Genomic DNA, 25706 nt, shown 5'->3' on the forward strand with positions numbered 1-25706 from the left:
TGCGGCATGCAGACTCTTAGTTGAGGCATGCATGTGGGATCTAGTTCCCCAAACAGGGATCAAACCCGGTCTCCCTGCATTGGGAGTGCGGAGTCTTACCCACTGGACCGCCAGGGAAGTCCCTGGGTTCACCTTCTGAATTGTCTCAGTTCAGTTTTTCTTCCTTCTCTGTGTTTAAAAAGATTAAAAGGGATCTACCATTTTTATATTTACTGTTTTATGAAGGACATGATCATTTTGGTCATTTTCCTTTTTGTTCTAAAGAACTAACTGTCCCATTTTAGGTACTTTACATTTTTGTTTCATGGTCACTTTATTTTTATTTTTTTTTATTTTATTTTTTTGGCTGTGCCGCGTGGCGTGCGGGATCTTAGTTCCCCAACCAGGGATTGAACCCGGACCCTGGGCAGTGAAAGCGTGGAGTCCTAACCACTGGACTGCCAGGGAGTTCCCCATGATCTATCTTTCTTTTCTTTTCTCTTCTCTTTTCTTTTCTTTTCTTTCTTTTCCTTCTTTTCTTTCTTTCTTTTTTTTCTTTCTTTCTACCTACCTGCCTATCTATCTATCGCTGCATTGGGTCTCAGTTGTGGCACGTAGGATTTTCATTGAGGCAGGTGGGATCTTTCATTGAGGCGCATGTGGGCTCTCTGTTGTGGCACGCGGGCTCTAGTCGAGGCCCGCGAGCTCAGTAGTTGTGGAAGTGAAGGTTATTATGGAAAAATAATACGCCTTGTCCATTTTGACTGAGCCACATTTTACTATAAGTTTACTTAAAACTTATTTATCCAAGAGAAAAGAATAGGACCTAGGCTGTTACGGAAAATAATTTCTATCATCTAACCATTCTCTTGCTTGATACTGCCTTTTCTGTTTTGGGAAACAAAATTCTTTTTGTTAACAGATACGGGGATGTGTCAATTTTTTTTATTATAAAATTTTATTTCCTAAGTATGTATACTTCATTAGTTTTTTGCGGTACACGGGCCTCTCACTGTTGTGGCCTCTCCCGTTGCAGAGCACAGGCTTCGAACGGGCAAGCTCTGCGGCATGTGAGATCTTCCCGGACCGGGGCATGAACCCGTGTCCACTGTATTGGCAGGCGGACTCTCAACCACTGCACCACCAGGGAAGCCCACTTCATTAGTTTTTGATGCCCAAATCTAGCCTAGCAGTTAATTCACATGCTAACACATGGTGGAGCTAGATCACAGTTTCATTTATTTATTTATCTATCTATCTATCTATCTATTTATTTATTTATGGCTGTGTCGGGTCTTCGTTTCTGCGCGAGGGCTTTCTCTAGTTGTGGGAAGCGGGGAACACTCTTCATCTCGGTGCGCCGGCCTCTCACTATCGCGGCTTCTCTTGTTGCGGAGCACAGGCTCCAGACGCGCAGGCTCAGTAGTTGTGGCTCACGGGCCCAGTTGTTCTGCGGCGTGTGGGATCTTACCAGACCAGGGCTCGAACCCGTGTCCCCTGCATTGGTAGGCAGATTCTCAACCACTGTGCCACCAGGGAAGCCCCACAGTTTTTAATAATAGGGAAATCATCTTCTTTTTTTTTAAATTGAAATTTAGTTGATTTACAATACTATATTAATTTCAGGTGTACAACATAGTGATTCAGTATTTTTATAGCTTGTACTCCATTTAAAGTTATTATAAAATATTGACAATATTCTCCTGTGCTGTACAATATATCCTTGTAGCTTATTTAATATAGTAGTTGGTACCTTATAATCCCTTATCCGTATCTTGCCCCTCCTCCTTTCCCTGATGATCTTTAATAATAGGGAAAAGGGGGCTTCCCTGGTGGTGCAGTGGTTGGGAGTCCACCTGCCGATGCGGGGGATGCGGGTTCTTGCCCCGGTCCGGGAGGATCCCATGTGCCGTGGCGCGGCTGGGCCCGTGGGCCATGGCCGCTGGGCCTGCATGTCTGGAGCTTGTGCTCCGCAACGGGAGAGGCCACACCAGTGAAAGGCCCACGTACCGCAAAAAAAAAAAAATAATAATAGGGAAAAGATTTACATACATTTTTAGCCAAAACGATTTTTCATGCTAACAGCTCAGCATGTTCTCTAATATTGGGCCTTCAGTTAAGGAACACCCAGATGTCTTTAGTAAATTAACTTATATACACAGATTTATTTTTAGAATTTCTGTTTATGCTTCCAGTCATTAATTTTTTAGTCATCCTTTCATATTAGTTTCATTTGATTATTTGGTCTCTTGCTAAAACCTAGAATTAACCAAATTGAAAAGGGGTACTTTTTAATAGGCATCTAATTTGCATGCTATTTATAGAAAGGCAGTTCTTTTAGTATTAGAATTTTTAAAAATTTGCTTTAGGGGCTTCCCTGTTGGCGCAGTGGTTGAGAGTCTGCCTGCCGATGCAGGGGACGCGGGTTCTTGCCCCGGTCTGGGAGGATCCCACGTGCCGTGGAGCGGCTGGGCCCGTGGGCCATGGCCGCTGGGCCTGCGCGTCTGGAGCCTGTGCTCCGCAACGGGAAAGGCCACAACAGTGAGGGGCCCGCGTACCGCAAACAAACAAACAAACAAATTTGCTTTAGGTTTTAGCTTCTTAGAATGTCTTTATGGGATGTATTTTTGCCTTTTAATTTTTAAATTTTGATGAAATATATATAACATAAAATTTACCATTTTAACTATTTAAAAATGTACAGTCCCCCTGGCATTGAGTGCATTCACATTGTGGGTTTTTTTTATTCTATTAAAAAAAAATTTTATACATCTTTATTGGAGTATAATTGCTTCACAATGCAGTCTTAGTTTCTGTTGTACAGCAAAGTGGATCAGCCATATGCATACATATATCCCCATATCCCCTCCCTCTTGAGCCTCCCTCCCACACTCCCTGTCCCACCCCTCTAGGTCATCGAAAAGCACCGAGCAGATCTCCCTGTGCTATGCTGCTGCTTCCCACTAGCTAGCTCTTTTACATTTGGTAGTGTATATACATCAATGCTACTCTCACTTCACCCCAGCTTCCCCCCCACCCCTTGTCCTCAAGTCCATTCTGTATGTCTGTGTCTTTATTCCTGCCCTGCCACTAGGTTCATCAGTACCATTTTTTTTAAGACTCCATATATATGCGTTAGCATACGGTATTTGTTTTTCTCTTTCTGACTTCACTCTGTATGACAGACTCTAGGTCCATCCACCTCACTACAAGTAACTCAATTTCGTTTCTTTTTATATCTGAGTAATATTCCATTGTATATATATATGCCGCATCTTCTTTATCCATTCATCTGTCAGTGGACGTTTAGGTTGTTTCCATGTCCTGGCCACCATAAATTGTGCTGCAGTGAACATTGTGGTGCATGTCTCTTTTTGACATTCACGTTGTTGTGTGACCATCATCACTATCTATCTCCGGAACTTTTTTGTCATCCCAAACTAAAACTCTGTATACGTTAAATAATAAATTGTCATTGCTCCCTCCTTCTAGACCCTGGCAACCATCATTCTACTTTCTGTCTCTATGAATTTGATTATTATAGGTAATCTCATGTGAGTGGATTACACAGCATTTATCCATTTGTGTCTGGATTATCTCATTTAGAATAATATTTTTAAGGTTCATCTATATTGTAGTATGTATCAGAACTTCATTCCTTTTTAAGGCTGAATTACATTCCATTGTATGGATAATATATTTTGTTTATTCATCTGACAGTGGACACTTTGGTTTCTACCTTTTGGCTGTTATGAATAATGCTACTGTGAACTTGAGTGTTCAAATATCTGTTCAAGTCCCTGCTTTCAGTTCTCTTGAGTATATACCCGGAAGTAGAATTGCTGCATCATGGTAAATCTGTTTAATTTTTTAGAGAGCTACCAAACTGTTTTCCACAGTGGATGTACCATTTTACACTCCTAAGAGCAGTGCACAGGGGTTCTCATTTCTCCACATCCTTGCCAGCACTTACTATTGAATGGTCTATGTGTTTGTATTTTTATAGTGCTTGAAATTCAGCTGAGCCTCTTTGCTGATGCAAAAGTATCAGACAGTGTTTTCCAAAGAGAATGTATTATAAAGGAATCTTAGCTCTTATTTGTCCTGTAGCCTATTTACTTCTTAATAAGAAAGGAGGAATTCTCTTCACCCAACCTCAGTCTACTTAACCCACTCTTGAGTAATCAGTGTGCGCATGGGAGAAAGGGGAGGTTGTGTCTATTTCCTATGTGGAACTGTGATAAACTATCACTGGATTGTGAAGTGCATCACCTCTTCCTCATTGGGAAATTTTTAAACTGGTTCTGGGTGACACCTAAATTTATTTTGGGAGGTGATGCTGACCTAGTTTTATGGAACTAAAACTAGATGGAAAGTTGGGGGTTAGATTCTCTATCTTATAGGATAACAGGAGTTTGGGGCAAATATTGATAGATTACTTGGTTTTTAAGTCTTATTTTTTCTCTTAAGCAAGAAAACTGTAAATTAGGCAATTGATGGAGGACCCTCACAGCTCTAAACATATGTTGAGCAAGACACTGAATTTCTACCACTCACTTTCCTAATACTTCTCTTTCCTAGGGATCATGGCCCAAGTAGCAATGTCTACCCTGCCCGTCGAAGATGAGGAGTCCTCGGAGAGCAGGATGGTGGTGACATTCCTTATGTCTGCTCTTGAGTCCATGGTGAGATGGCTTTGCAGTTCTATAAAGTTTTGCGTAGTTGGATAAGATTGGGCTTGTGAATGAGATTGATTTGTTTTTGGAAAACACACACTGTGTCTATTATTTTTAATAAATACATACTGTTTTTGCTTGAGTAATAGTTATGGATTTAAGCCTTTCAAATTTTATTGCATGTTTCAGAATGTTCTTAACTTATCCGAATGTGTAATTTTTTACATTTAATTTCAATTTTTTACCTCCCAGTATCTTAGGCAATCCCTTGTTTTGTAAGCATTAACTTTGAATTTAAGTGTAATATTTGAAGTTACTCAGAATGAGTTTGTATGTTATAGTGTGGTGCTGGTGTCTTATTGTATTTCTGTAAAGAACATTACCACAATTTTGGGCCATAAGAGCACATTCACTATTTTACATCTATTCTTTATTTTATTGTGCTGTGCTTCACAATTGTCTGAATTCTGTGACCTTCTACCCAATATGTAGTGTGTTAACTCTTTATTTTTAAAAAAACTTATACACATAATTGCAAAATATTAAGTAGTATTCTTTTGCTGTACTTTTATATTACTATCATGGTAGTAATTCAGTTGGCTTATCATGTTTTTCTGAATATGTATTTGAACTCATAGCTTTAAGAAACATCAGACTTAAGTATTTTCTGACACAATGAAATTATATATTCTAATATATAGAATTATATATTCTAATAGAAATAATATATTCTATTATATATTCTAATTATACATTCTACGGAGGATGCTGTGTATTTCCTGTCTTAAGCATTGACTAGTATTATATAGCATCTAACCTCACAGTTCTCAATATGACATAGTTCGTGGAATCCTTTTTGTTTTTCTGTTAGGGCATTTTTTTCTTCTTTCTGCTGTATAAGAATTAAAAAAATTATCTCCTTAAAGAAAGAAATTTTAGAATGGTTAGTGGCTATATATACTATTACTTTTTTTTTTTTTAAGTATTTGTTTATTTGGCTGCACCAAGTCTTAGTTTCATCATGTGGGCTCTTAGTTGCGGCATGTGGGATCTAGTTCCCCGACCAGGGATCGAACCCAGGCCCCCTGCATTGGGAGCATGGAGTCTTAACCACTGGACGACCAGGGAAGTCCCTACTATTACTTTTTTGTTTTTTTTTTCCTACTATAACTTTCTGACTGTCACTTATTTCTTGCTTTTGGTCATAAAGTTAGCCAAAATTTGTGGCTGTAACGTTAAATAATTCAGAGATTAAATCCTATTCTGTTGATATTAAATAATTTTCTTTAATACTACTCTCTATGTAGAATGAAATAGGGTCACATAGGACCCATTCCCTTCCTTAGAATGTCTTTATAGTTTTCTCATCTTTGGCAGAAGTAAGAGGATCTCTCCTCCTGTTCCCAGTTGTATACTGTGAAGTATAATTTATAGGTGTATAGGTCAGCTTCATCCTTCTTCCTTTGGCCCATAGATTTCTTTGATCTAATCCTTAGACAGTACATGAATCTTGCTTTACTGTTTCGTAAATACTGCCTTTGGAGACAGGGTTGTCCAACTAAGAGTGTGGATAGTGCAGCAAGAATGCACCGTCATTTATCACAAGGTAAGTAAATAATAGTTCCTTACAAGTGAGCAGCCATGGTACATCTCAAAGGTATGTACCGTATAACATATCATAGAAACGTCATGTAACAAAATTACAGTACAGCATTGTTTGCCGTGCTGGGAACGATTGTTGGCTCACCTCGGTCACAAGTTTTCTACTGTGGCTTTATTACAGTTCAAAAGATTTCTGATCGTGACAGTAGGTATAAAATTATTTATTTGAGATACTGTTTTTAAGCGATATTATTCAAGTAATTTCCATTTAAGAAATTAGGGGCTTCCCTGGTGGCGCAGTGGTTGAGAGTCCACCTGCCGATGCAGGGGACACGGGTTTGTGCCCCGGTCCGGGAAGATCCCACATGCCGCAGAGCGGCTGGGCCCGTGAGCCATGCCGCTGAGCCTGCGCGTCCAGAGCCTGTGCTCTGCAACGGGAGAGGCCACAACAGGCCTCTTTACGTGTACCACAAAAAAAAAAAAAAAAAAAAAAAAAGAAATTAGAGGGTGGTAATTGTACAAATCAAAAACAAATGGAGGGGGCTTCCCTGGGTGGCACAGTGGTTAAGAATCTGCCTTCCAATGCAGGGGACACGGGTTCGAGCCCTGGTCCGGGAAGATCCTACATGCCGCGGAGCGACTAAGCCCGTGCGCCACAACCACTAAGCCTGCGCTCTAGAGCCCGTGAGCCACAACTACTGAGCCTGCGCTCTAGAGCCCACGAGCCACAACTACTGAGGCCCGCGTGCCTAGAGCCCGTGCTCTGCAACAAGAGAAGCCACCGCAATGAGGAGCCCACGCACCGCAATGAACAGTAGCTCCCGCCCACCGCAGCTAGAGAAAGCCCGCGCACAGCAACCAAGACCCAACGCAGCCAAAAATAAATAAATTAAATAAATTAAAAAAACAAAAAACAAATGGAGGAAGCTGTAGTTTTCAACAAATGATGCTGAGAACATAGGTTCTTTGGGGGGGAATAGTCTTTATTGTGCAAGTTAAACTCTAGATGAGTAAACATTTTTTAAAATTGTCATATTAAGATAAACTAAAAGACCAGAAGAAAATATGTATAATTATGTATTTAATTATGTATTCCATAAACAGCTTTTCTATGCCTAAAATCAGTGAGGCACTGTTATGCATTAATAGAGAAACACTTAACATAGTAGAAAAATAAGCTAAAGTTAGCCTAATTTACAAAAAACTGTCCAAGGTACAACACTAATTTATTTTATTTATTTTTATTTATGGCTGTGTTGGGTCTTTGTTGCTGCACACAGGCTTTCTCTAGTCGTGGCGAGCAGGGGCTACTCTTCGTTGCAGTGCGTGGGCTTCTCATTGCAGTGGCTTCTCTTGTTGCAGAGCATGGGCTCTAGGCACGTGGGTTTCAGTAATTGTGGCACGCGGGCTCAGTAGTTGTGGCTCGCGGGCTCTAGAGTACAGGCTCAGTAGTTGTGGCGCACGGGCTTAGTTGCTCCGCGGCTTGCGGGTGGATTCTTAACTACTGCGCCACCAGGGAAGTCCTAAAGTATCCTTTTTAAATGGTTCTGGGAAAGTTGCACAATAACATTTGCTAGGATATTGTGAGTTAGCTCTTCTAGAAGTGCAGATGGGAGTATCAACTGATAGAAACTTCTTAGAAAGCAATTTTTAGAAGGTTTTGAGAACCCTAAAAGTATTTACTTTCAGAGTCAGAGTTTTTTGGCTATGTTGTTTCATGTCTCTGACTCTGTTCTGAGAAAGTCACTCAAGATACACGTTGTTCCCAGATTAGTATTTCATTGTTATTCTTAGGAGTGATAATTAGAATCAGCAACATTTTCAGTAAGGTTTGCACTAAATGAATTATTGTTTATCCATAAAATGGAATGGTATATACTCTATTAAGAGTTTAAAGAATATTTAATCTCATAGGAATATACTCAGTAAAAGTAAACTCATCTAAATGGAATTCCTGGTGTACACATATGGAGATACTTCTGGGGGTGGGATTATGTGATGGAAGTTGTAGTGTGTCTTCCAGACCCCACCTCCCCCATTCAGGACTGATGGCACTAATCCCCCAGTTTCTATGAGTGTCAGAGGCTCCCTTGCCCAGGGTCTTTCCCTTTCCTTGGGGAGGCCTGTCCCAGCTCCAGAATTTCTGCGGTGCATCTGTGGCAGCTGTTGATTCCCCCTTTGCAGAATCCTGCCCCCTCACAGCGCACAGCTGTTGTTATTGGGAGTGCTTGCCATAAGCCTGTGTGCAACTCTGAGTCTGTTTCTTAGGTATTTGACCTATAACAGATTACAAAGGATTTCTGCCTTTTTTCTTATAAATTGTGTGATTTCTTCTGTTTAAAATCAGGGTTGTTGGGACTTCCCTGGTCGTCCAGTGGGTAAGACTCCATGCTCCCAATGCAGGTGGCCTGGGTTCGATCCCTGGTTGGGGAACTAGATCCAGCACGCATGCCACAACTAAGAAGCCCCACATACCACAACTAAAAGCCCTCATGCCGCAACTAAAGGATCCCAGATGCTGCAACGAAGATCATGCATGCCGCAACTAAGACCCGGTGCAGCCAAAATAAATAAATAATAAATATCAAAAAATAAAATAAAATCAGGGTTGTAAACTATCTGTTAGAAAAGAGAGGTCCCTTAAAAAAAATGGGGACTCTGTTGTGTATATGATAACTTAAGGTCAAAACTAGGAACTTCACCTCGTCCACATTAGGTATTAATGCAGGTCAAGTGATAAGATTTTTTATTCATCCAGCAGAAACAGTGCTTTTAAACATCTGTACATAACATAAGATTTCCTATTTGTGTGTTTCAGTGTAAAGAACTGGCCAAGTCCAAGGCGGAAGTGGCCTGCATCGCAGTGTATGAAACAGACGTATTTGTTGTTGGAACAGAGAGAGGACGCGCTTTTGTCAACACCAGAAAGGATTTTCAGAAAGATTTCGTAAAATACTGTAAGTATTGTATTTTTATCTTTGGTATTTCATAAATATTAAACCTAAATATTTATAGATAGCACATCGTATTTTCTTCTAAAGCTGAATGAGATTTATACCCAAAAAGACTTTCTGAAGTCCATGGAGACATTTCAGAATGCTCAAAGTGAATCACTGACATGGTAACATATTAGGGGAAATACTGAAGAGCTTAAGAAAAATGGTAAATGTTTATTGTTCTGTGCTCTTAGCTTGACATTACTCTGGATTAGTGAAACATGTTAGAAGGTAGAGAAATGTCAAACTTATTAAAATTTCTTATTCAGATAAGCAGGTCTTTCCCTGATAGATGTTTGGTGGGTTGGGGAAAAAAAAAGTTTTTGTCTGTGCATTAAATTTGAGTAAGCATGAAGCAAAGTTAAACAGGTCTTCTTGACTCCCTCAGTGGAATCATCTTATCCTCTGTCCTCAGTCAGTTTTGTGATCCTCCATCAGGAGTTCATCCAAGTAGTGTACTTATTTGATACCAGAACAAATGCAGTAGAGAAATTTACTGTAGGGTGTTAATACCTAGGACTTCTCGCAGTGTGACAGTTTTCGTATCTGTGTTTAACCTAACACTCTCCATAGGTTTTATGTTAACTCAGTGATACAGCATTTTCTTAAACATGTCTATCAGCATATAATATGTATGTCTTTAAGATCCAAACTTAAATTTCCATTATCCAGTTAGATCCAATTCATAATACAACAAGCAGATAATGGGTGAATAAAACTAGTTTACTTAATTCATTAATTTCAATTCTCAATTGTATTTTTTTCAATTTTTTTTTTTTGCGGTACGTGGGCCTCTCACTGTTGTGGCCTCTCCCGTTGCGGAGCACAGGCTCCAGATGTGCAGACTCAGCGGCCATGGCTCAAGGGCGCAGCCGCTCCGCGGCATGTGGGATCTTCCCAGACCAGGGCACGAACCAGTGTCCCCTGCATCAGCAGGCGGACTCCCAACCACTGCACCACCAGGGAAGCCCTTCAATTGTATTTTTAAAAAACATATTCCCTCCACTGTGAAACATCCCTCCTCCCCGCCTCCCCACCCCCCCCCCGCTATAATCTTTTAAGCTTTATGGTAGCAATCTGTTTAAATTTTTTCCATTATTTCTTATCATTTTGAGAATTTTTAAGACTTTGATTATGTTTATGTATTTAAATTTATATTAATAATGTTGCTTTGATTATGTGTATATCAGTTGCCATCTGTCCTATGAATACTGTAATCCAACTGGCAGCTGTGTTTACATTTCAGTTCCCTATACTGTCTTGCTAATGTGGTTCTTCAGTGGTTAGAACTAAGCATTAGGGGAATTGTCCTCAGTTGCAAATTGTAGTCCCTGCCTATTAGTATTCATTCTTTTTTTTGTTACCAATAATTTGATGCCACAGAGAATAATCTTTGGATATAATTCTTAAGTTCCTAATATTTGTTTCTATAAATTATTCTGCAGACAAGGATCAGTAGTTGTCTCCTGCAACTAAATCAATAGGTGTATAAGTCAGTTGTTTTTTTTTTAAATTTATTTATTTATTTTTGGCTGCATTGGGTCTTCGTTGCTGCACGCAGGCTTTCTCTAGTTGTGGTGAGCAGGGGGGCTACTCTTCATTGCAGTGCGTGGGCTTCTCGTTGCAGTGGCTTCTCTTGTTGTGGAGCCTGGGCTCTAGGCGCGTGGGCTTCAGTAGTTGTGGCACGTGGGCTCAGTAGTTGTGGCTCGCGGGCTCTAGAGCGCAGGCTCTGTAGTTGTGGCACACGGGCTTAGTTGCTCTGTGGCATGTGGGATCTTCCCGGACCAGGGCTCAAACCCGTGTCCCCTGCATTGGCAGGCGGATTCTTAACTACTGTACCACCAGGGAAGTCCCTATGAGTCAGTTTTAGAAATTCTTGGAAGAAAATTCTAAGCTCTCTTTCAGAGTTTTGAAAAGCACTGTCCAATAGAAATAATGTAATGTAAATCACTTAGGTAATTTAAAATTTTCTAATAAAAAGTAAGGAGAAACAAATAATTCATTTTAGTCGTTGTATTTTAAACTGGTGTCTAAAACATCATTCAACATGTAATCAATATAAAAAATTATCAGTGGGGTATTTTGCACACTATTTTTTGTACTGAGTCTTCAAAATCTAGTGTATATTGTAAACTTACAACACATCTTAATTCGGACTGGTCACATTTCAAGTGCTCAGTAACCACAGGTGTTTAGTGGCTATTGTGTTAAACTTTGCAACAAGAATGTTTTTTGTGGTGATAATCTTCCCATATTTAAGTTTGTAGTTAGTCTTAAGGTATCTTTCTATTTTAAAACTACTGTTACCTAATTTTTACTTTGTAGAATGGTTATAGCTACCCTTATTTCAGAGATAATCACCGTTTCTTATTATTTCCATTCAAGTCATTTATGTCTTTTAGGTGTTTATTTATGTTTTATATTTTAATTTTTTTTAAATTTTATTTATTTTTGTTTTGGCTGCGTTGGGTCTTCGTTGCTGTGTGCGGGCTTTTTCTAGTTGCGGCGAGTGGGGGCTACTCTTCGTTGTGGTGCATGGGCTTCTCATTGCAGTGGCCTCTCCCGCTTCGGAGCACAGGCTCAAGGTGTGCGGGCCTCAGCAGTTGCTTGCAGGTGGGCTCCAGAGTGCAGGCTCAGTAGTTGTGGCGCATGGGCTTAGTTGCTCCGTGGTACGTGGGATCTTCTCAGACCAGGGATCGAACGCGTTTCCCCTGCATTGGCAGGTGAGCTCCCACCCACTGCGCCACCAGGGAAGCCCCTAGGTGTTTATTTTATTTATTTATTTATTTATTTTGCGGTATGCGGGCCTCTCACTGTTGTGGCCTCTCCCATTGCGGAGCACAGGCTCCGGACGTGCTGGCTCAGCGGCCATGGCTCACGAGCCTAGCCGCTCCGTGGCATGTGGGATCTTCCCGGACCGGGGCTTGAACCCGTGTCCCCTGCATCGGCAGGCGGACTCTCAACCACTGCGCCACCAGGGAAGCCCTTGGTGTTTATTTTTAAAGTTCTTCCTCCTCCCTTTCCTTTCTGTCAAATCATAAATGTTAGTATTAGGAAAAAATATTCTTAGTAAAAAATCAAATATTGAGATAATGGATATGGACCTTATATATCATTAATATTTTACAGGTGTTGAAGAAGAAGAAAAGGCTGCAGAGATGCATAAAATGAAATCAACAACCCAGGCGAATCGGATGAATGTCGATGCTGTAGAGATTGAAACACTCAGAAAAACAGTTGAGGACTATTTCTGCTTTTGCTATGGTAGGGTTATACACTTGAATTTTCTAAAAGATATGTTATACAGTTGACTTTTCTAAAGGGCAGATCACATAATTGACTTAACATTCACGTAACATACTTTTACAAATGAATGGGTTAATTCCCAAATATTGGGTTAACATTACAAATGACCTTTCTTCCTTTTTTTTTTTTTTGGATAAAGTAGATTTCATGGAAATGACCTTACTTTCTAGTTCCAGTTTGTGGGAGCCCAGAAATAAATGTAGCTGTTAGAGGTTTTTTTGTTTTTTGTTTTTTGTTTTTCTTTTTTTCTTTTTTTTCTTTTTTCTTTTCTTTTTTTTTTTGTTTTGTTTTGTTTTTAATTAAAGAGCAGTTTTAAGGTTCATAGCAAAATTAAGAGGAGGGTACAGAGATTTCCCACATGACCCTGCCCGGCACATGCATAGCTTCCCCACTGTCAGCATCCCCACCAGAGAAACTACAGGACACATCACAGTCACCTAAAGACGGTGGTTTATGTTTGACATGCGTGCTGGTCTTACCAAATCCCTGGGAAAAACTACCTTTTGTTAGTCTAATTATGCAGTAAACAGCTCTTTTTAAGAATAAGGGAAAGAGGGGGAGGATATAGGTTGCACTGTGAGATTGTAGGTAAAACTCAACTCTGGGGAATGGAGTTTCTAGCATGTGTGGGCTCACTGATACAGACAGCTGACAGGATATATTCATTTGTGAATGTAGCATGTGTTTATCTAATAAGTTTTCAATGAGAATATTAGCCAAAAACTGCCTGGTGTGTTATGGTAACACTTGGGTTTGTCAGGGTTGCATGTTCTGAGGCTGAATTGCATATGAAAAGATTGTGTTATACCAGGGTGGGGCCGTTGTTCCTTTCCTTTTGCATGGATTTTATGTAAGTGTTTTATATCATTTTCATTTTGGCCTTTTGAATTCATTTCAGGTTTAGACTTCTGCTAACATGGGAATAGGGCCCTATAGTATTTGAATGTAGTTTTGAAATCAGATATTACAAAAATATGAATGCCGGGGAATTCCCTGGTGGCCTAGTGGTTAGGACTTCGGGCTTTCACCGTCGTGGCCTGGGTTCAATCCCTGGTTGGGGAACTGAGATCTTGTAAGCCACGTGGCCAAAAAACCCCAAAAAACCAAAAACAAAACCCACGAATGCCATCTATTAAGCCATGATAACTAATGTTGGTTTAGTTTTTTCAAATCTTAACCATTTAATGATTATCCTTTTTTTTTTTTTACCTCATCCCTGTCTCTTAACCTCAGGGAAAGCTTTAGGCAAATCGACAGTGGTACCTGTTCCATATGAAAAGATGCTACGAGATCAGTCAGCTGTGGTGGTGCAGGGGCTTCCAGAAGGAGTATCCTTTAAACATCCTGAAAACTATGATCTTGCAACCCTGAAGTGGATTTTGGAGAACAAAGCAGGGATTTCATTTATCATTAAGAGGTGAAGTACTTTTTCCCTTGCCCTCAACAGTTTATTCCTATAAAGTTGAATATTTAAGTTATGTTAATATGTTTTAAAAATTCTTCTTTACTGTAGAAGCCATTTAAATTTATGCTTTATGATAATTTTGTATATTTACATATAGTTTTTTGTTTTGTTTTAATGCAGACCTTTCCTAGAGCCAAAGAAGCTCCTAGGTAAGTGATTGTTTTGCTTACATGATAACAGGATGGATTCCTAAACCTGTTGTGTCAAATTTAATACATTTTAATGATTTCTCCTTTCTTTTCTTTTTTTTTTTTTTTTTTGCGGTACGCGGGCCTCTCACTGTTGTGGCCTCTCCCGTTGCGGAGCACAGGCTCCGGACGCGCAGGCTCAGCGGCCATGGCTCACGGGCCCAGCCGCTCCGCGGCATGTGGGATCTTCCCGGACCGGGGCACGAACCCGTGTCCCCTGCATCGGCAGGCGGACTCTCAACCACTGCGCCACCAGGGAAACCCTCCTTTATTTTCTTTGAGAATATGTTGTAAGGCGTTTTGGAGTGGAGTGTTATGGTGTTTATATAAAACCAGTGAAAAGTCATTGAGCTGAAAAACCAGAGACTTGTTTTTTGTTTTCAACTCAGCTGCTTGCTTTATGATGTATTCAAGGTTTTATGTTTGCAATGTGTAAGGTCATATCCTGGATCTGCCCTCATTTCCCAGAATTATGAGTGATTTAATTTACATAGTGTTCACTGAGCGGGCACGGAAATATTGGGGATAAGATTGGGTGAAGAGGGGATACAAAACCGTGTATAAGCATTAAAGCTTTTTAGTGCTGGTAGTCTAGTGGTGGAGATAAAAACCTGTAAAGTCACCACAAGGAGAGCACAGCGTACACATTGTAGGAATGGTTAGTGGAAGTTCGTTGGAGGAAGCCCAGGAAGATGTTTATGGAGAAGAGTGCACTTAAGATGGGTCCTTGAAGAAAGAAGAGAATTTCAATAGGACTTCCTTCTGGGAAGGCCGGACATTCCATTTGAAGGGAAAAGGGATATTTAGAAGACTAGTACCCTTTGGAGCCAGGGTTATTTGAGACTTTTAAAAGGAAATAACCGTTGTCATTGGCAACCCCTTAAGCAACGTAAACATGAAAGGGCAAAATAATATATAAACACCCAAGTGTATATTGTTTTCTGATAAGTAACCTTTGTTATTTTCACCATGATGGAAAGATTTATATATATATATATATTTTTAATAAATTTATTTAATTTTTGGCTGCATTGGGTCTTCGCTGCTGCACGTGGGCTTTCTCTAGTTGCAGTGAGCGAGGGCTACTCTTTGTTGCGGTGTGCAGGCTTCTCATTGTGGTGGCTTCTCTTGTTGCAGAGCACAGGCTCTAGGCGCGCAGGCTTCAGTAGTTATGGCACACGGGCTTCAGTAGTTGTGGCTCGCGGGCTCTAGAGCACAGGCTCAGTAGTTGTGGCGCACGGGCTCAGTTGCTCTGTGGCATGTGGGATCTTCCCGGACCAGGGCTCGAACCCATGTCCCCTGCATTGGCAGGCGGATTCTTAACCACTGCGCCACCAGGGAAGCCTGAAAAGATTAATATTTTAGAAGCTTTGTTGAGGTATAGTTGACATGCCATAAAATTCACACATTTTAAGTATATAGTCCCTGTAGTATATGGAATTGCTTTGGCAACTTAGTTGACCCTGTTTATTTCTGGACTTTCTACACAGTGAGTCATGTTGTATGTAAATCAAGATAGTTCACTTTGCAATCTGAATGCTTTTTATTTTTCAATTTTGTTGCTCTGGCAAGGATGTCCAGTGCAGTATTGAGTAGAAGTGGCCATAGCATATATTGCCTTGTTCTTGATACTAGGTGGAAGGCATTCAGGCTTTCACCATTCTGATGTTAGCTGTTGGTTTTTGTATATGCCCGTTTTAAGATTGAAAAAGCGTAGATTTATTTGTCATATTTAAATTAAAATTCACTTTTTTGTGATCAGTATTTTTTTCCCTGAAGTACTCTAAGTATACTAAGTAAACTAAGTATCCTTAGTTTGCTATTTGTATTTTATGAGGTCTTTGATTCTAGAAACTTGTTCTGAAACACTGGGGCCTGGTGGTTAATTAAAGAATATTTCTATAGGGTGTTTTATAATAATGAGTTGTCCAAGTGGGTGGGTTTGTATGACTCAGGTCTTTTGCCTTACCAGCTTTCAAAGTAATTGAAAAGTTGCAATTGTAATGGGATTGTATTTTCCAGTGTAAAAATTTTTTAGCAGGCTTATTGAGATACAATTGACATACAGTAAACTACACTTATTTAAAGTGTACAGTTAAGTTTTGACACATGAATATTCTGTGAAAACCATCACTGCAATCAGGGTAATGAAACATCCTTCACCCACAGGCTTCCTCACACCACACCCCTTGGTAATTCTTCTTTTCTTCTCTCTGCCTCGTCCCCAGGCAATCACTCATCTTCTTGTCATCAGCATAGATGTGTCTGCATTTTCTAGATTTTTTTTTAATAGAAATGGAACCTTACAGTATGTACTCTTTTTTGTTTGTTTTGCTTCTTGTTTTGCGATTTATCCATGTTTCATGTATCGGTAGTTATTTTTTTTTATTGCTGATTAGTGTTCACTGTATAGATATACTACAATTTGTTTACTCATTCACTTGCCCATGAATATTTGGGTTTCCATTTCTTGGCAGTTACAAAGAAAGCCACTATGATATTTGAGGGCAGGTTTTTATGTGGATATATATTTTCATTTCTCTTGGGTAAATACCTGAAAGGGAATAGTGAGATCATATGGTAGTTAGTTACATATTTACCTTTTTAAGACACTGACAAACTGGTTTTCAATGTGGTTGTTCCAGTTTACGCTCCCACCAGCAGTGTGTGAATTCTAGTTGTTCTACATCTTTGTCATCATTTGGGCGGGGTGGGGGGGGGTCAGTCTTTCCTCTTTTATTTTCACAAACATAAAATTCCCTATTTTATGTTGTGTAATTCAGTGGGTTTTAGGAAATTTATAAGACGTACAACTATCACCCTGTCTCATCACCTCAAGAACACTGTATCTGTTAGCAGTTACTGTTTTCCAGTTCTTCTGATCCAGATCTACTCTTAATAGAAATCTGGCATCATTTATACATCGGTATTGTCTTATTCAGTAATAGTGTATTGGTGTATTTGTTTCACTGATAAGAATAAGAGCTTTCTCATTAAAGGGAGGGTTCTGGAGGGTTGAGGGGATAAAAGCTGTTAGATGATTATCATCCCTATTTACCTTCCTTATAGGGGAGAACGAAGGACACTCTTAAACTACCACCATACTCATTCTGATGACCCAGAGCTGTGAACTCCCTTCCCCAGGTCATTCTGTATTTAGGACCTTTGAAAATATTAGTCATACTTCAAGTACTGGAAGAATCTAAATCTAATTTTCTTTGTACATAGGTGCTCGAGTGACGGTAACAGATGCTGAAAGGTCAATGCTATCTCCAGGTGGAAGGTAAAGCATATCTCATCAGTACTAATGAACCTCTACACCTCAGCAAGTTTTAGTGTTTAGATTATTGAGGTATTAGAATATTAAAAAACACTGTGTCACACATCTCAATGTTTAATAATGCAGTCGAATCCTTTGGAGGTCCTGTGAAAATGTACTTTTTGACTTAGTTTTGAATGGTAATAGTTCCTGGGTGAAGTTGATGTGATTGGTCTGAGGGCCACGTTGTGAGTAGGAAGGCCTTATAGTAAAAAGACGGGTTTTGCTTTGTTGTTTTATTATACTTTTCCCTCCCATATGGTTGGTTGGAATTAAAGTACTAAATTCAGTTGACAGGTTATTTATGCAAGAAATAAATATGTAAATTTTAAAGTGAGTCAGTTTTGCATTGAGCTTGGTCAGGTGAATGAGTTTATACAGTGAGTTCCAGGACATGTGAGCACTGTGTGAGTGGCCCTCACAATGCAGAACTTCATCAGGGCTTCTTTTCCTTTCAGTTGTGGCCCCATCAAAGTGAAAACTGAACCCACAGAAGATTCTGGTATGTACTTGTGCTTTTAGACTCAATTATGAAATGTAAGAAGCCTTTTCCTTAATGTAGAAGGTTGTATTTTGACTCATTACTTATTGCTTTGGTGAGAAGTAGACAGAACAAATTTATTCCAAAGGTGATGTCGTTAATGTTACTGTATTATACTAAAACCCCAAGATAGTAATTTGTTTGACAAAGTGGTAGCTAGAAATTCATTGCTAATTACACATTTATAGACAAAATTTATTAATAGTTTTTTCCAATTACACAGGAATAATAATAATAAATGTCATCTAGTCCTATAGTGCTTTTTACAATAATCAATATAATATCGTCTTGACTCTGCCTTTTCCCATTGCATTCCCATTTTTTTTTTTACTCCCCAGGGAAACTGTCTTTAACTCTAAGCTGTTTTTGGTATTTAATTCTTTATTTTCATTTTTATTATTTATTTTAAAAAATTTTATTAGCGTATAGTTGATTTACAATGTTAGTTTTAGGTGTACAGCAAAGTGAATCAGTTATAACATACACATATATCCACTCTTTTTCAGTTTTTTTTTTTTTTTTTTTTTAATGGCTGTGTTGGGTCTTAGTTGTGGCATGCAGGATCTTTTTTGTTGAGGTGTGCAGGCTCTTCATTGTGGCGTGCGGGCTTCTCTCTAGTTGTGGTGTGCGGGGTTTTTTTTTTTTTCCTGTCTCTCTCTAGTTGTGTGTGGGCTCTAGTCTGCTTCACGCGAGCTCGGTAGTTGTTGCACGTGGCCTTAGTTGCCCAACCAGGGATGGAACCCGCATCCCCTGCATTGGAAGGCAGATTCTTTACCACTGGACCACCAGGGAAATCCCGTTTTTTAGATTCTTTTCCCATATTTAGATCCGTTCCCATTACAAAGTATTGCTTAGTAATTATTTTTATATGTCATGCTCATACTATTTCATATACTTTTCTTTTTATAAATTTATTTATTTTTGGCTACATTGGGTCTTTGTTGCTGTGTGCGGGCTTTCTGTAGTTGCGGTGAGCGGGGGCTACTCTTCATTGTGGTGCGCGGTATTCTCATTGTGGTGGCTTTTCTTGTGGAGCATGGGCTCTAGGCGCGTGGGCTTCGGTAGTTGTGGCGAGCAGACTCCGTAGTTGTGGCTCGCGGGCTCTAGAGTGCAGGTTCAGTAGTTGTGGCGCACGGGCTTGGTTGCTCCGCGGCATGTGGGATCTTCCCGGACCAGGGCTCGAACCCGTGTCCCCTGCACTGGCAGGCGGATTCTTAACCACTGCGCCACCAGGGAAGTCCTGTGGCCTTTCTTTTCTTAATGATGTCCTTCGAAGCCTAGAAGTTTTTAATTTTGATCCAGTTTTCCAAGTTTTTCTTCTGTCACTTTTTTTTTTTTGTGGTACGCGGGCTTCTTACCACCGTGGCGTCTCCCGTTGCGGAGCACAGGCTCCGGACGCGCAGGCTCAGTGGCCATGGCTCACGGGCCCAGCCGCTCCGCGGCATGTGGGATCCTTCCGGACCGGGACACGAACCCATGTCCTCTGCATCGGCAGGCGGACTCTCAACCACTGTGCCACCAGGGAAGCCCTCTTCTGTCACTTTTGCCTTTGGTGTTACATCTAGAAAATCTTTGCCCAACCTAAAGTCATAACGATTTTTATACTTACGCTTTCTTCCTGAATTTATAGTTTTAACTCTTATATTTCGGTCTAAGAGCCATTTTAAGTTAATTTCTGTGCATGTTGTGATGTAAGGGTCTAAGTTTATCTATCATTTATCACATTTATCATGTGAATATCCTGTTGTCCGAGCATCATTTGTTGAAAAGATACCCTTTCTCCATTGGATTGCCTTATTGGCATGTTTGTCAAAAATCAATTGACCAAGTTTACTTCTGCACGTTCAACTCTATTCCCCTGAACTCTAATGCCTATTCTTAGGCCAGTACCATACTGTATTTCATGTAGGTTTTTTTAAAAAAATTATTTATTTTTGGCTGCATTGGGTGTTCGTTGCTGCACACGGGCTTTCTGTAGTCGCGGCAAGCGGGAGCCATTCTTTGTTGTGGTGCATGGTCTCCTCATTGCGGTGGCTTCTCTTGTTGCGGAACACGGAGCTCTAGGCACGCGGGCTTCAGTAGTTGTGGCATGTAGGCTCTAGAGCGCAGGCTCAGTAGTTGTGGCGCACAGTCTTAGTCGCTTCGTGGCATGTGGGATCTTCCTAGACCAGGGCTTGAACCCGTGTCCCCTGCATTGGCAGGCTGATTCTTAACCACTGTGCCACCAGGGAAGCCCTTCATGTAGTTTTAAGGTTTGGTTTAATTTGTTGCCTATTAACATGGAAAATGAGAATATACTTACTTTACCAGTTGTTTCCAATACTTCTTCCCTTTTTCCCACTTTTATCATAGAGGTAAATTGATTTTTACTATTCAGGTTCTTTTAGAACTGAGCATTGTCTTGGACATTTAATGTTTGCTTTCTTGCCATGTTCCATTTCTAGGGCAGAGTATTTTTGCTTATTTTAAAAACATACAGGTCTTCCTGACTTGATTACAATTTCATTGTGATAATTTATTGTTACTCTGTTTCTATGATAAGAGTCAGAATGAAAGCAACTTCATCTTTTAAAAATAATATATCATTTTTAAAGGTCACCATATTATTACTAGGGATATATTTTTAAATTAGTCTTGGTGATTGGTAAGGAAAAAATGGATTTTTACAGTTTTTTCTTACTAAAGGCACATATAAACTATGATGTCTCCTGTTCGACCTCTTGCAGAGGATGGATGCCAATTGGTATTACGTTGTGTTACATCTGAATTCTCACTGTTGCAGGGCCTGTCACTGTGGGGCTTTTGCTGTACTCTTGGATTACTTCAGAAATTATCTTATGCAGTGAATTTCAGATTTAGAGTTCATCTAGGAACACGAGGATGATTTTATTAGAAAAATCTCTTAATTCACCTATGTTATTGAACTAATTACAAATAATATATCATTTAGGTAGATGATGAAAGGCAGCAGAAATTCTTAACATGATTGGGTGGAATATTATGTATAATTGTAAACGCCACCCCCTCGTGTTTAATAGTGAACCACAGGAAGCACTCCTCGTAAGACACTAGCACATTCTCATGTTTCTTACCAGTGTTCCAGATGACCAAACCATTACAAATAAGAGTAAGTAATTAGAAAATGCAGGGTACCATTAACTTTTACAGGTGATATGATTATGTATACAGAACACTAAAGAGAATCAACTAGAAAACTCCTAAAAACAAAACATCCATAATCTATTCTACTTCAAGAAGTGTTAAAAAGTCTGTGTTAAAGTGTTAAAAAGATAATAACAACTTAGATTAAAAGTGATTGAAAAAAAATTTAATAATCCTTTGAAAGCTTTCTAAGCAATAAAATTTGACTAGGGAAAAATTCTAAAAATTTTGTATGGCAGAATCAGCCAAAATGTATCAAAGGACATGTAAGAAACAGGGAATGGCTATTTGCAAGACAAATGACAAAGGGTTGTTTTACTTGACTTACAAAGAGCTAATCCAAGAAATAAATGACCAAAGATTCAAGAGAAAATGCTCAGTTTAGTTAAAGAAATGGAGATACAAGTCCAAGAAAGATAAAGTTTTGCACTCAGCAGATGGGCAGACATTAAATTCTGCTTATACCCAGTCTCAGTAAGGGTGTAGAGAAACAGGCAGTTTAAAAAATTCTTGATGTGTGTAATAATTATTGCTGTCTTATGGAGGATACTTTGGTAATATCTCTCATTTGGAGATGCACATGTTCTTTGACCCATTGCTGCTTTGCAAAAAGAGCAATTAACCTGCAACTCCATTAGTGAATTCTGTGTTGTCTTTGAACACAGTGAGGCAATAGGTCTGTATCCACTGATGCACAAGTATCTATAAGACAGACTACTTGTTAGCTAGAGAAAAGCTAGATGTGATGAAAGAAATGAACAATATCGTAATGCCTTAAACTTTGTATTTAAAAATGTTACATTTTGAAATTATTGCAAGCTAATAAAAAACCTGCATGTATAACATAAGGACCTTTTTCCTGTGCCAATGTGATACCCTATCTTTTTTTTTTTTGGTGAGGAGGGAAAAGCAAGAACACCAGGTGTGTTTAGTGTGCAGCAGGAACACCAGGGATCTTTCCCAAAGCAGTGTCTCCCCTGTCACTCTTTTAGCTACTTCAGCGTGTGATTCTTAGAAGCAAGGATATTGTCCCACATTACTACAATATAATCATCAAAATAAGGAAGATAAATTACTCCTAATTCTCAAACCCTTTTCAGGTTTTGGGTTTGTTGGTTTGTTTTCCCATTAATGGCTTCTTCAGCTTTCTCAGGCTTTTCTGGTCTTCTATGACCGTGACACTTTTGAAGGAAGTATCTGGTAGTTCCTCATGATTAGATTCATGTAATGCGTTTTTTGCAAAAATAGCACAGAAACGATGCCGTGTTTTTTTTTCTCCTTTCATATCAGATGGAAGTTGTTTTCTATTTATCCCTTTACTGAAGATATTATTTATGTGACCAGAGTTAGTTTTTCTAGGCTTCTCCACTGTAATTTCTTTATATTAATTGTATTTCCTTTGTAATTATTATATTCATGGGAGTTTCTCTGAGACTATGGAAATATATACCACTCATCAAACTTGCACTTGAAATTAATTCATGTATATTAGAGTACACTCTTTCTATTTTATAGTATATTTCTGTCTTATTCAGTATATTACAATTCATTATTATCATTATTTATTTTGATTTGCAAATAGTCCTTGCTTTGGCCATTGGGAACCACTTCAAGATGTCCCCCGTGTCCGTCCTTGTTTGTAAATATCCCCATTGTTTTTAGAGAACTGTTAATTTTTTGCTAAGCAAGGTTGTTAGGGTTCATCTTATTCTTTCCCTAATCCAGCACTAGAGTCAGCCCTGGTTCCTCACTGTGGAGAGTGTTATTTATTAAGAAACCATAACCTAGGTGTTAGATGTTCTTATTGCAGTTGGGATGTCATTGCTTCTAAGTGGACAAAGCTAGGGTATCTGTTTATTTGTATTTACATACACATAATTATATACATACGTACATCCATTTACATCTATGTTTTTTTCATGCCCATATCTTCAGTTCCACTCTTGACACCCCAAGGTTTTTTCCCTCCCTTTCCTAGAGAGTATTCTTTGTCGCAGTTAGAATCATAGCAACCAGATATTCTCAGTATGTTTATGTACTTCGTTTAAGCCATGTCTTATTGCCAGCCTCCTTGCCTTGCTGACACTTCGACATTCTTTGTTGGGCTGTCACCACTCCACTCATGCTTGTCCCCCATTTGTCTCAGTCTCCCAGACCTGTTACTCAGTTTCCTCTCCCCCCTCATATAAGTAGTCTCATTCTGCTATCCTGCTTTGGACCATCAGACCTCCCCGATGCAGCTGCCTATCTTGGTCAGCGTAATCTAATGGCATTTGGAATGAATTGGTGGGGTAAGGAGAAAGAGAACTCTGTGTGTATGAGTATATGTGAGTGAATGAATGAGACCTATTTATGTATGTTATTTTTAGGGAGGTCTGCAAGACAGGCATTGTTGAATTCTCCTTTTTGGGAATAAGTATTTGAATCTATTACTCTCTTTGTTTTACAGAAGTTTTTTTCTTTCCCCCCTTTTTTCCATGTCACAGGAAATTTCGATTTTCGGTTTAGTTTTTAGTTTATTGTGCTGAAATCACCGTTTCGCAGATCTTCTCCCCTTTATTTATATATTCCTTTCCTGAATAGTTTGCATCCAAAAAAAAACATGCTGACTGGAGAAAAATCATATTTTTGGAATTCTTTATCCATCTTAATTATAGATATAATAGTACATATCACTATCATAGAGGTTTATTTTTTCTGCCTTACACTTTGTCTTTATATTCCTTTGTGTGTATGTGTGTCTTAACTTTTCCTGCAGTTTCTTTTGAAATTTCCATTTTATTTTGTTTTTTGTATTTCTTGAGCATAACAGCTGTGGTCTATTTAGGAGAAAACAGCCATACCAGTTATTATTATGGAAAAAATGTACAGATTAATTAGTTGTAATAAAAAGGACTATATACTAAGGTATCATGTCAGTAGTGACTCAAGGAATTGGCTGTCACCCCTAAAACTTCGCTTCTGATTTCTAAGGTGGGATGCTATTTGGATGGTACTGGTGTTATGTGGGGGACATGTTGAAACTGGTTCTGGTTGTGTTGGGAAACTTGTAAGGTGGATCCAGGTGTTGCTATGGGAAGGGTCTGCTTTCACTAGATTAAAGGAATATACCAAGGAGTGAGTGACCCTGATGGGAACAGGATGCAGCAAGCCAAAAGAAAGATGCAAGTTCCTTTTCCGTCTTCTAGCCTTGTAGCCTCCTTACTCTATTCCCTTGTGGCAGAGATTCTCAAGGAACCAACTGTTTTGCAGTCCATGCGTCAGAAGAGTCTAAGAGGGCAGGTCTGGACCTGAGGCAGCAGCTTAATGACTCACGCAGGCTACCCCTTTGGCTACATGGCATCCACACACACCTCCGCATATTTAAACCTTCATGTAACAACTAAACAACGGTCCCATCTGACGGGATGCAACTTTCCCTTCCTACAGAGGGAACCGTTTTCGCCCTTGTTCTAATAGTCATTGTACCGTCTCTGGGAGACTAATTTACTACCCAGTCATGGGCTATGTTAATTACTCCTCAAATATACCCCCAACCTATTTATTCTCTTATCTAAAGGCTAACCGGCAAAGGAAACCTCCAACAAAATTTTTGTAAAATAATAATGGGAAGGAGAAGAGAGAATAGTTAATATAACCAAACATATAATATTTACAGAAACACACATACTCATAACAAGGAAGAAAACATGCAGTGTCCCCATTTCTGCAGCTTGTCACAAAAATTCATACCTTTCTTAATTCATTACCCATTATATTATGTTTTCTTTGCCTTCAGCCAGGACCCTATCTGGTAAGATTCTTTACCTGGTTGAGGTGACCCAAACCTTCATTCCACAATGGATCTGCCTTTTTTGTTTGCTTTGATTTTCTATTAACTTCTGCTAATGAGCATGGAAGTACTAGACACCCCACAGAATCCCAGGGTTTCCAGACAAGTTCCCTACCACCATCTTCTGGCAGCAAACCAACCTTCCATTGGTGATTGCTGTCCATAGAGTAACCCCCTTCTTTGCTTGTGGCTTCAGGGATAAATATCCTTTATTAGTATATCAAACTAACTCTCTTTTTGAAGTATTTCTTCAGTTGAAAATACTCTGTACAAACCTTCTAAAGTCACATAGCACCAGCTCAATATTAAGTCCATGATGGGACTGGTATGATTATAGCTGATATCTTAGTCTGAACTGTGTACATACACCCATCCACTGTTGATTTCTTAAACTTGTCTGAGAGTATCATCTACTCCTGACATTGCAGATGAGAAAGAGAGAGAGTAGGAACTGCAATCATTTGGTGAAATCAGCCTTTCATTTCTGAAAGCCCCTCCTGTGTAACCCTTTGAGGCTCCCCAGCCAAGGGCTCTTTGTTTTTGAATATATGGGGCATATGTCTTTATTAAGAATTCATTAACGAATTGGTTAAGAATCTTCTTTCTTAAAACTTTTAATTGAAGTATAATGTATGCAAAG

The 25706-nt window shown here is 39.4% G+C and overlaps 1 protein-coding gene across 8 annotated transcripts in view; it reads left to right on the plus strand.

Moving 5' to 3' along the window:
* Positions 1–25706, plus strand: part of GTF2I (general transcription factor IIi) — a 95579-nt gene that overhangs the window by 13607 nt on the left and 56266 nt on the right. For all 8 annotated transcript variants that reach the window (XM_060285826.1, XM_030871959.2, XM_030871962.2 and 5 more), the window contains 7 exons: positions 4561–4664; positions 9076–9214; positions 12383–12517; positions 13793–13976; positions 14145–14173; positions 17441–17495; positions 17990–18033. In XM_060285826.1, coding sequence (XP_060141809.1) covers positions 4566–4664; positions 9076–9214; positions 12383–12517; positions 13793–13976; positions 14145–14173; positions 17441–17495; positions 17990–18033 — 685 coding nt within the window. In that variant the 5' untranslated portion in view covers positions 4561–4565. The remainder of the gene's footprint in view (positions 1–4560; positions 4665–9075; positions 9215–12382; positions 12518–13792; positions 13977–14144; positions 14174–17440; positions 17496–17989; positions 18034–25706) is intronic.

The sequence above is a fragment of the Globicephala melas genome, chromosome 15, assembly GCF_963455315.2.
Source record: "Globicephala melas chromosome 15, mGloMel1.2, whole genome shotgun sequence".
Classification (NCBI taxonomy): domain Eukaryota; kingdom Metazoa; phylum Chordata; class Mammalia; order Artiodactyla; family Delphinidae; genus Globicephala; species Globicephala melas.